This window comes from Sinocyclocheilus anshuiensis, unplaced genomic scaffold (assembly GCF_001515605.1).
Source record: "Sinocyclocheilus anshuiensis isolate Anshui unplaced genomic scaffold, SAMN03320099.WGS_v1.1 scaffold2053, whole genome shotgun sequence".
In the NCBI taxonomy this organism is placed as follows: Eukaryota; Metazoa; Chordata; class Actinopteri; order Cypriniformes; family Cyprinidae; genus Sinocyclocheilus; species Sinocyclocheilus anshuiensis.
Genome location: NW_015558795.1, coordinates 64,710 through 76,382, shown reverse-complemented (window position 1 = coordinate 76,382; position 11,673 = coordinate 64,710). Strand labels below are relative to the sequence as shown.

The window sequence follows — 11,673 nt, the reverse complement described above, 5'->3', positions numbered from 1 at the left end:
AGATATCATCAGGAAACATGGTGTTAGCTTTCACTGTTATGCTGATGATACTCAGCTCTATATTTCTTTGCGGCCCGGCGAAACATACCAATTTGAAAAACTAACGGAATGCATATAGTCGATATAGAAAACTGGATGACGAATAATTTCAGCCGGAACCGGGAACACTTCCCATAACACCCGCTGTACTTGTTACATCGATAGAAGAATGGCATCTACGCTAATATTAGTCTGTTTCTTTCTTATTCCGAGGTCACCGTAGCCACCAGATCCAGTCTGTATCCAGATCAGATGGTCACTGCAGTCACCAGGATCCAGTACGTATCCAGCCCAGATGGTGGATCAGCACCTAGAGAGGACCTCTACAGACCTGAATGTCAGCGGAGACCAGAACAACTAGATGAGCCCCAGAGACAGATCCCCAGTGAAGACCTTGCCTCCTAGACGGCCATCGGGACAAGACCACAGGAACCAGATGAGCCCTCCGCACAATCTGATTTTGCTGGAACAACCTGCTGGTTCGTCTGGCCAGAGGAGAACTGGCCCCCCCGACTGAGCCTGGTTTCTCCCAAGGTTTTTTTCTCCATTCTGTCACCGATGGAGTTTTGGTTCCTTGCCATTGTCGCCTCTGGCTTGCTTAGTTGGGGACACTTATTTTCCAGCGATATTGTCAACTTGATTGCACAGATACTATTTAAACTGAACTGAGCTGGATGATGACATTACTGAATTCAATGATGAACTGCCTTTAACTGAAAATCGCACAATTAGTGTTTCAACCGCGTAAAGACGTGATTAAAACAGCTTGTAAACAAAATGTCACGTAGCATTTCATTTACCTCAGACAAGTCATGAGTGTCCACAGCTCGTTATTTGCTAGAGAAATGAAATCTAGTGAAGAGCATTTTGCGAAATATTAGAATATACTTCATTTTACTTTACCTGTTAGTGATGTCTTAATTATGTAATGTATGTTTAAATAAACATTTTATGAAACAAGTTATGACTCTGTAAATTATTATATTTCAACAACAAAGTTGATTTAAAAACAATTTACATGTTTCCATACAATTTTTTCATTTGAGTTTTGATTATTATAGTTAAAAATAAATAGTATTGAATTTAAGTTTGGGCTCTGTTGTTAATTGTAACCCTAGAGTAAAGTAAAAGAACTCACTATAGTTTAGAGCAGAAGCTGAGGTAGATTTTTATCCGTAAGAAAATTTTAATTATAACTGAATATATTTTAAAAAGAGCAATTTGTTTAGTAAACCATTGTTAAATAAAAAAAAGCAATTTATGTTTAGTTTTTTCCTCCTGCTGTACCGAAACCATACCGAACTGTGACGTCAAAACTGAGGTACTAACTTTTTGTGTACCGTTACACCCCTAATACACACACACACACACACACACACACACACACGAATACATTGCAGAGTGTGTGTGTGTTTCTGGGATCTGCCTTGCTTTCACCCGCTCTACGGAAGTGGCACTTCATGGGCTCCACAGGTGAGCAGCTCATATACATGCCCTGAGCACTAAGTTCCCAGGTGCCATCTGTGGCCATAGCAGCCCTGGCATGAGTCACATGCCACAGCCCCTCCCTGCCAGTCCCACAGAGACACAAGCACAGCCACACAAACACACGGCCATTCTGTAGCAATGGGCTTGCACTTACACCCACTGCGCTACTAGCTTCTCATTCCAAAGTCCTGAAGACATCAAAGAACAGCATATCAGTGGACTCCATGTTAGAGTCCACATATGTGCATGTAGAATAAAGTGACAGGTTCCCAAACGTGGCATGTGGAAATGCCTAGGTAGCCCAGTCCCTCCACAGCATAATGGTCCTATGCCAGTCCACATATACACACACAGACAATTTGCTTCCTCTACAAACATATTTTTTTAGCTATGTTGCTTTAACTGTGACGACAGAGAGCCCTGAGTTTGTAATAGGGTGGGCTGCAATGTGCCAGTGGTGATAAATGCACATTATGATGTGACTGGAGGCTCGTCTCCTCTGATCTGAAGAGTGATTCCGCTCCCGCTCATTTCTGGCACAGATGAATGAAGACCAGCAGAGAGGCAGGCAGTGATGGAGAGCTCCGTTCAGCTTCAGTGCTTTAGCAGCTGTAAGACCTCCTCTTCTCTCAAAACACTTCACAAGATAACATACAAAACACTGCAGCACATAGAACACTGGAATTGAGGTCTTACAATGAAAGAAGCCACCTTCATAAAAGTAGCAAAATAATATTTTTAAGCAAAGCAATATCACATAAGGGTGCTGTTGTTCCAAATATCAGTGTGGCTGTAATTCAGCCACAGGTAATCCCATCCATGTTGATGTGTGATAAATTGTATAACAATTTATCAATAAACAAGTTCAATAAATCCTCATTCCATTTCAGATGTATATGACTTTCTTGTTCAGTTGAAGACTAACAAAGATTTTTAGAAAAATAATCAATTTCTGTGAGTCCATATAATGCAAGTAGATGGAACCCTGAAAGTTGACGCTTCAAAAACCACATGAAGCAAACAGCAAACAGTAATCTATACAAACCCAGTTCATGAATCAGTGTCTTCTGAAGTCAATGGCAGGTGCAAAAATCAGTGCTGTCAAAATTCATGCCTTAACGCATTTGATTACTTTTTTCAGTTTACAGCTTTAAAAATATTTAACGCAATTAACGCAAGGGCGGAGCTTTTCAATATATATATATTTTTAATTATACTGTAATGTTGAATGGCTAGTCAATGGTTAAATATTAGGAAAAATAACATTTTCTAGAAACATCAGTTGAATAGTATTAGTATCAGTGATACTCGCCTTCAGTCATAAAAATGATGCCATTAAACAAATATTAAAATATACTGTATTTATGTTGTTTCTACATTAATTTGAAGATTGTGGGATTGTGAAGTTAGGTGGTTCAGAAAAAATGTCTGATTAATTAATTACTTGTTTTTAATCGATTGACAGCACTAGTAAAATTACTAACATTTTAACCCTTAAATACATGAATGTTTCGCCAATCATTATTACATATTCGGGTCTTTAGCGACCCGGACCTCTATATACAGCACGGATGGATCTCTAACTGATGCAATAGCAAAAAACTCTCTTGATATTTTAAGAACAATTACAGAAGAATAAAATAAAGCATATTTCGTTACCTTTTGAAACTTAAAAGGGTTCAATTTGAGCAGATGATTTTACCATCGCTGTCATCGTCAGAGCGCACTTCCACAGTACATTCAGCATCTGGCTCATATTCACAATCTCAGCCATATTCTCAAAACTATCGTTTTCAATGACTTCATATTCAATATTTTGATCACTGGCAGCTTATTCACCACATCCAGCATCAAATGACAGTAACATGTATATTTCATTGCATGTAGTAATTGCTCTGCAGTAAAGCCATTCAAACCAGTTCAGTTTTTGCTGATGATATTCGTTTGTTTTATGCCTGCGGTAATTATGAGTGAAACGTCACGTAATCATTGTGTATCAAACAGTGCCACCTTGAGGAAAAAAGATGCATTGCACATATTGAGTCATCAGATATGTAAATATAGTTGCGCAGGAAAAAATACTTACACATTTACATACCTCGGGTCTCTAGCGACCCTATACAGTTTTTACAAAAAATTAATCAGAAAACTGGCATTCTTTTATATTTTACTATTTTTTTATTGTTATATTGTTTATAATTAATAGATTGAGGAATACTATGAAAGTTGATGTCTGACTTAAAAAAAATGAAGGAGGGAGAGGGTAGAGAATGATGTCCCGGGTCGCTAAAGACCCGAGGTATGCATTTAAGGGTTAAACACTTATACTTGGCCAGAAGCGACAGTTTAATATCTTTGTGTTCAGCTGAGGAAAGATTGTTCATATACATCTGGGACGGCATGAGGGTGAGTAAATGATGAGAGTATTTACATTTTTCAGTGGAGTATCCCTTTAAACACTACATGCCTGTGAGCAACACACAGTAGCTGTGTACCTGAATAAATTATTTTTGTTGAACTAATGAGTTGAACTGCTGATTCAATGACTCATTCATCAAGGGTCACTTGTTTCAATCATGAATGAATCAGTGTTGTTAAACAAATTGGTTGAATGAATGATTATTTACTCACTTATAAAAGATTACACTTTTTTCCTGAGTGAATCAGCATTGATTAACTAATCAGTTGAATGATTGATTCAATGATGTTAACAGTGAGAGCTAGTGAAAAATCCCCAACGCTAACACATAAACTGACAGTACATCTGGAATGTACAAACACAGACAAGCAAACAAACTATACTCTTTAAACAACTGCATGGCCAATCAGATTGAAGGACTGGAACTAACTGCATAACAGGGTCACAGGAAGATGTTTTGGGTTGTGGGTACTGAAGCAGCTTACGTACGACATTACATATGATGTCAAAAGTGTATAGAATAGTGATAAATCTGATATTGTACTTTCTAATTTACAAGGTCTCTCAAGAAATAAGTGAGGGAAGAAAAAATAACGAACAATTAAAAAAAAAACTATTTTTACTGATTTTAAATGTAGCCTAATAATTTCTTCATATAAATATGTTTACAATCCAGTAAAAACAGGGGGTGCTGCAACACCCCTCCTTCCCGCGCCTCTGCTGTAGAATAATAAGATAGTTTGTTTCCATAAACATTGTTTCATTGGATGAAGATTTTTCAATGTAGAACAAAATATGTTCAAGAGTGTGTAGTGGTAATCTTCCATCATCTTACCACATCCTCTCACAGAGGTGTGCGGGTATGGACTGCTGGTCTCTAATTAAATTGAGTATCTGGACTGAGGGTCGGATATCTCTCCCAAACAGAATTACACACTATTCAGTAATTCTTAATAGGCCTCCAGGCCAGCACTAATATTCTATATCAGTCATAATTTGCTGTTTAATAGGAGGAGGCCCTGCTCTTTCAGGTAGCTCTTGCTCCCGGGGAGAGGTAATTTCACCCTGTTCAAAAGCCCCTTCACAGAGCTTCACCAGAGGGCTCTGCCAGCCTAATGGAACTGTCATAGAGATGTAAATAAAATTGGCACTCTGTGAAACAAGCCATGAAGGGCAGACAAGTTGAGCACAAGCATGACCCTAACTAAAACTTTCCTCTCTGATATTTCACACACACACACACACACACACACACACACACACAAACAGACAGCCACATGCTTGACAATTTAGATATTTGTTTTGCAACCGAGGAAGCACTTCAGTATTGAGAAAGTGAATAACTTAACTAGACAGAGTCACTTCGAGAGCAGATTAACTGACTCAACAGTCAGGTCAATCAGAAGTGACTTGACTTTAGTCAAGGTTCGAGTCAACATCTTTGACAGCGGCACGCAACAGTTTTTATTTAGAGCAGGGGCACATTTACATGCATTGCATTCAATAACGTTTAAAGTATATATCCAGGCAGTGTTTTAAATTTAAAAGGGGATAAGAGGGCAAGATGGGTGGGCTGTGACATCAAACTCATGAATATTAATGAGCTCATGCTTACATTGCAAGGTAATTTTCCTAGACTGTTCAGTCATATAGCCTGCAGCGTCTGGACCAATCAAACACACCATTTTTCATTTGATGAGTGAGAGTCAGTGGGTTTAATCAGTGACATTAACAGATTTACTATTCGGCGTCTTCTCCGCGACCTTCCCTTGGTGTGTTTTTACACATAGAAAAGGCGAAAAAACATATTGCATTGTCCAGTTTTCTCTCAGAACGATGATCTGAGTTACTATTGCAATTCTCGATGCAGTATGAATGACATACACTGGTGACATTTTTCACAATCACGACAAACAATCAAATACTGCCCTAAACTCAATAGCGGAAAGGCAGCGCTATCCTGCAAGTATGGCGGATAAACAAAGCAGTTTCCCAGAACTCAAAGCAGCGTTACGTCACATTCTCATTCTTTATAAACATACTGGGCGCCAAGATGTCTGTGAATGAGGCCCAGGACCCTGGTTACCATGGCAACCATGACACCTTTGCTAGACCAGATAGACTTTACGACCTAATAGCATGTTGAGAGTTCTCCCTCTCACCATCTTTCAACCATAGGAAAAACACCTCCTGCTTGGAATTTCAGCCTTTCTCATTGGACAAGCCCATCCTGAGAGGCGTGAATCTTCTCAGATCTTAAAAAGGCTCACGCACAGTTCCGCCCAGGTTGTTGTGCTGTTTTCTTCTGCTAAGTCTTCTGCTAAAACCTTCTGATCGCGGGCCGTGTCGAGAGCCTGAGCCGGTGCGGGTGTGCCCGGTGGGCTCCAACACATAGCATCAAGTCTCATTTGCCCTTTTCCCCTGTATGAGTGATTGTTTGTTTGTTAGACTAGTTTGTGTTAGTGTTTAGTTAATAAAACTCTTGTGCACAAATTACATGAGTTTCTGATTCTGCCTTGCAAATTAATTGTCCCTTTACGATTTTGATCCTTACTACATGCTCTAGTGCATTAATACTGTAAGAAAGTATTTTCTGTGGCCACGGAAATATTTATTTCCTAGAGTTGATATGAACTTTCACTGAATGTTCGCTGGACGAACAGATTGGTTGATGGCAATTTAATTCTGCTACAGTTACTACTGGCAGCTGATATAAATAATTGTAATTAATCATAATTAATTGTAATTATTTATATGCATTTCCCTTTTGAGCTAATTTGCTACAAGCCTAATATTCATAAGCTCAGCCTTCACCTTGTTACCATTCATAAAAAATTGGTTCATATATGCTTGATTTGTATGACCTTGTAGATGTCCCACGCTGTCAAACAGATCACCTTTACTGTACATTTGCTCAGATTTTTCAACACAAACTTAACTGATTTTGATAAATAGTCAAAATGATGGGCTAATCTGGTCCGTAGCTCATATCTGAAACTTACAGTTTAAAAACTTTAAATCCAGTCTCCTTACATTTCAGTAAGCAATCATTCTTTTCACTCACCTATTGCACTTTCCAGAAAATCTGAACTCAAATGAAAGGTTGCTTTGGCATGTTAAATGAATGTGGGTGTAGCAGTGCACTTTTTAATTTCCCATACGAAACACTGCCAGTGTGCAGTGTGCTGTCATGTGTGCACACTTTCATTCATATCATGAATGAAGACAGACTAAATCCAGAAGAACTGTGGCAATGTCTCCAAGATGCTTTAAGAGACATACCTGCAAAGCTACAGAACTGTTCAAAGTTTTAGGCACTTGTGTAAAAATGCTGTAAAATGAGGATGCTGTCAAAAATAGAGTCATAAATAGATTTTATTTATCAATTAACATCTATTAACTAAATTACATCAACATTTAGTGAGACCATCCTTTATGTTTAAAGCAGCTTTTGCCCTAGGTGCACTTGCACATAGTTTTTCAGGTAGCTTTGCAGGTAGGTCTCATGAAGCATCTTGGAGACGTTGCCACAGTTCTTCTGGATTTAGTCTGTCTCAGTTTATTCTGTTTCTTCATGTCATTCCAGACAGACTGGATGATGAAGAGATCAGATCTCTGTGTGGAGCACTGGCTGTTGTCAAACAAAAATCTCACTGGATTATTACAATTAATGGCAAAATTAATGTTTGGAAATGTAAACTGATATTTCCTACTGACACACTACAGCAAAAGATAGAAATAGCTGACTTGAAACCATTTTTTTGGCTGGTGAAAGTACTAGTGTTCTAATTATTTTGGCCACCACTGTATCTTTGGTTGAGTAGGCTAAAGATGAGAGTTCATGCAATACATTCCACAATCACAATGACCTCATAAGGTGTATTTGATTTCTAATATCATTGGCTTTTTTAAAGATTTAATTACTTCTATATCAGAAGCTATACATTCCAAAATGACTATGACCTCATCATTTTAGAATGTTCCTAATACGGTCATAATAATTTTAGATTATACACTTCTATTATGAAGTCATAAAAATATCAGTATATAAAGCCTATCCCCAAGGAGGTTATAATGGTTTTGGAGTTTGCTTGAAATAAAATAATATAATTTATAGATCCCAAATGGATAGATTATAGTTATTTGATACAGAGTATAGTTATAATGACTCCAGGATGTACAGATATACCTGAGGTCATAATAATTTTGAAATGTATCGCCTCAGCTAATGATTTGGTATTGATTTTGTAATGCATTACAAGGTTACGAAGTTCCTTAGTGTACGCAATAAAAATGCTTTTGCAGTGCTCTTATGAGTAATAAATGCTAAAAACAGCAATGGCCATTTGAGCTGCTTCCAAAATGTTAGGATCTGGTTTTGACATCCACCCTACAATCATAGTGTTGGAATGAGATCTTATAAGCAATAAACCTTTCTCGCTCTGAGACATCCCTCTGTGATGGGCTCCCCTACCTGAGGAGTATTTTATGGGTCACTGTGTGAAGGCAGGCAGGCTAAATGGCAAGGAATGGAACTGACAGATTCTTTGAAGATGCCAATTAGACAAGCTGCCATTTATATCAAACACACCAAGCCTTTTTCAGTGCAAAGCCATGGCATTTATCAGCAATCCCCGCTTTTTAGGAGAACTGAAAAGTTAAAGGTGTCCAACCTTCCTAACAGGATGGGGGAGGACTGCGAAAGGTGAAAACTTCTGAACAGTGACGGAAGAAAAGGAGTGAGAGCTGTAGAAGAGTGAATACAACTGGTCCATCTGGTTCCCTGCAAACGATTTCTATTTTTGACCATTTATTTATCTTTTTCCTAAATTTACGCAATACAAAAAATTAACACAGAGTCCAACTCTGGTTTTAGCTAACAAATATACATAAAGTTTGTGTCAACACAGAGTAATTATTCTTTTCCCAGACACCAGAACTAATCTAACTAGAACAAGTTTCATTATTTTCAAACAGACCCTTCAAGAATGAATGTCTGAATCTGACAAGATGGGTGCAAGTTACATTTCGAATCAGGTTAAGAGAGAAATGAGTGAAATATAGTTGAAATATGGCAAATTATTCTGGACTATTTCTATCTTTAGCATCTCTAACTGGCTTTTAACGTGGTTATCAGCTCATGCTACGCTGAGGCCTTTAAAGACGGAATGGAATCCCTTAAAGAGGAAGTGTGCCTTCTCTGTCACAGCCGATAAAGTGATCTCATTACCGATTACAATCGCACATGTTCCCTCCTCTACCCCACACGGTACATACAATATATATTCACAGACTCAATCCAGAGGTAAAATGTGACTCACTGAGGTGGGGAGTCTGGGTACATGACGTTGACTTGAGATAGCGTCTCCACATAGGAGTCAAAGTCAAATGCAGGGGGAAAGTCCTCAACACAAGTGGACCTCAGCTCTCCAATGGAGCCACCATATGAGAGGCCATCTGGAGCTGTAGAAACAACAGCAACAAAACGTGATCATTTTTGTTTCCCCTATTACAATTTTGAGAATGTTATTGAGAGTGGGACTTTCATACATTGCATATTATTTTATTTATATCCAAACAGTTATTGTCAAGTTCATAAAAGGAATGGTACATCCAAAAATGTGAATTCTGTGATCATTTACTCATGTCTTCCAACCCCTTTGGTTTCTTCACAACACAGATTTTATGATGAAAATATATATTTTTAATGAAACTTAAGATATTTTGGTCCATCCACTGAAAATCCATTTGCTTGCTTGACACATGAGAACTACGGACGTTTCACACATTTGATCTTCTGTATTCCATATTTAATGAGCTCTATGAATGTGTGTTGATCATTAATAAAATCTGTTCATCATATAAAGCAGGGGTGCCCAAACTGCCCTGGAGGGCCGGTGTCCTGAAGAGTTTAGCTCCAACCCCAATTAAACACACCTGAACCAGCTAATCAAGCTCTTATAGGCATACTAGAAACTTGAAAGCAGGTGTGTTGAGGCAAGTTGGAGCTAAACTCTGCAGGACACCGGCCCTCCAGGACCGAGTTTGGGCACCCCTGATATAAAGTAATCATGTCTCTTTATAAGGCTTAAACCACTATGGATTACCTTTATTCCTATAATCTGCTCTCATACCTCTTTTCTGAACCTTGAACATTTTGGGTGACTATCAATGGAGGGACAGGAACGTCAGAGATTTAAAATAAAAATATCTGTCATTTGTGTTTCAAAACTCTTATGGGTTTGGAACGACATGTGCGTGAGTAAATTATGACAGTGTGAACTATTCCTTCAAATGGTTGTGCTTATACAATAAAATGTGTTTAAAAGTGTGATTATGACATAAAAAACCATTATATTTCCTTAATGCCCGAAACATGTAAATGCATCAAGGTAAAGGAACATATGTATGTGCCTCATAATCTGTAAAGATCAGACTGAAATGATCAAGGATAAAAAGAAAGATACAGTGTTTTCATAGTACAATGAACTCAATCTAAACGGAAAAATGTATTTTTCATGATATGACCTTGTCAAAAATGTATAAATGTCACTGCATAAGACAAAAAACGAAAATCAAACTAAGTGACATTTAAAGAAAGATGGCACAAACTGAACAAAAAAGGTTCAAAACTATAAAACACAGTGAAACATGACCATGGTTCATGATAAAATACACCAGTGGTTACTCTGCTAGGACACACAAAGTTCAAACTATATTTTTGCAGTTTATAATACAGTCAATGCCAAATTGCAGAGAGAGGGTCATGTTGACCATATCACTAACTACAAGGCTACCTTGGACCAGGCTAACTGATAGAAGCAGTAGGGCTATGCAAGGATTGGCCTTCATTCCCTGAACTCCCAAACAAAGGCTGAATGCGTGGAAGGGCTGATTCCTCTCAACTTTTTGAAAACAAATCAACTTGTTATGTATGTCATTATGCCACACAGAAACTACAAACAAAGCCATGGTGTGTTTTTGATGTGTTGTGGAGCCCATGAAGTTAGACCACTGACCGTAGCTGGCATGCAGGTGGGGGTTGCGCAGGCGGCTGTCTTTGCGCAGACTGCCCACAATGATGGTGACGCAGGAGAGGAAGAGCACCAGGCCGATGACGATGCCAGCCACCACCAGAGGGGACACCAGCAGGCTGGCTTCATTACCCCCTTCTTGGCAGTCTGGGTACTCATGAGCATGACTGCTCAGGTTTGAGCTCACTGTATGGAGGAGATGGTAGATGTGTGGACGTTCGATAGAAGATAGGAAGATGGAAAGAAAAGAAGGGAAATAGGAGACAAAGATGAGATGGATGGTCAGTTTTTTAAGCACTTTCAATAGTTTACAGTAGCAGGTGTTACATAATACACAAAATATACATTTTCTTCTTTCCCACACAGATAGAGAGATCATACTGGTGTGGGATTATGTCATTTAATAAATATATAATAGCCCTGCTCTGAGACACACACTCACACTCGCAAACCTACCTCTCTGAGGACCGCAGAACAGGAACGCTCCCCAGACTTTCATCCCTCAGTGGATTAGATTCTCAAGTCTGCGGTGTTTAAATTTTAATCCTGACCCATTTGAATTTTTAAGTATGTGGGGTGGCAGACTTTCGTGTCAGCTCGCGAGAAGCCCAACTCCAGCCATTAGCTCCTCTCTGACTTCTTTCACCCTTTCCATTAGGACCAGAGAGAAACCAAAATAAGCCACACACACTC

General features: G+C 38.7%; 1 protein-coding gene across 1 annotated transcript in view; it reads right to left on the bottom strand.

The window, feature by feature from the left end:
• The window catches only part of LOC107681497 (uncharacterized), a 32,571-nt gene that overhangs the window by 13,343 nt on the left and 7,555 nt on the right, over positions 1–11,673 (bottom strand). The window contains exons 4-5 of the mRNA XM_016477808.1: positions 10,966–11,166; positions 9,268–9,409 (exon numbers count right to left, since the gene is read on the bottom strand). Of these exons, the coding sequence (XP_016333294.1) occupies positions 9,268–9,409; positions 10,966–11,166 (343 nt within the window). The remainder of the gene's footprint in view (positions 1–9,267; positions 9,410–10,965; positions 11,167–11,673) is intronic.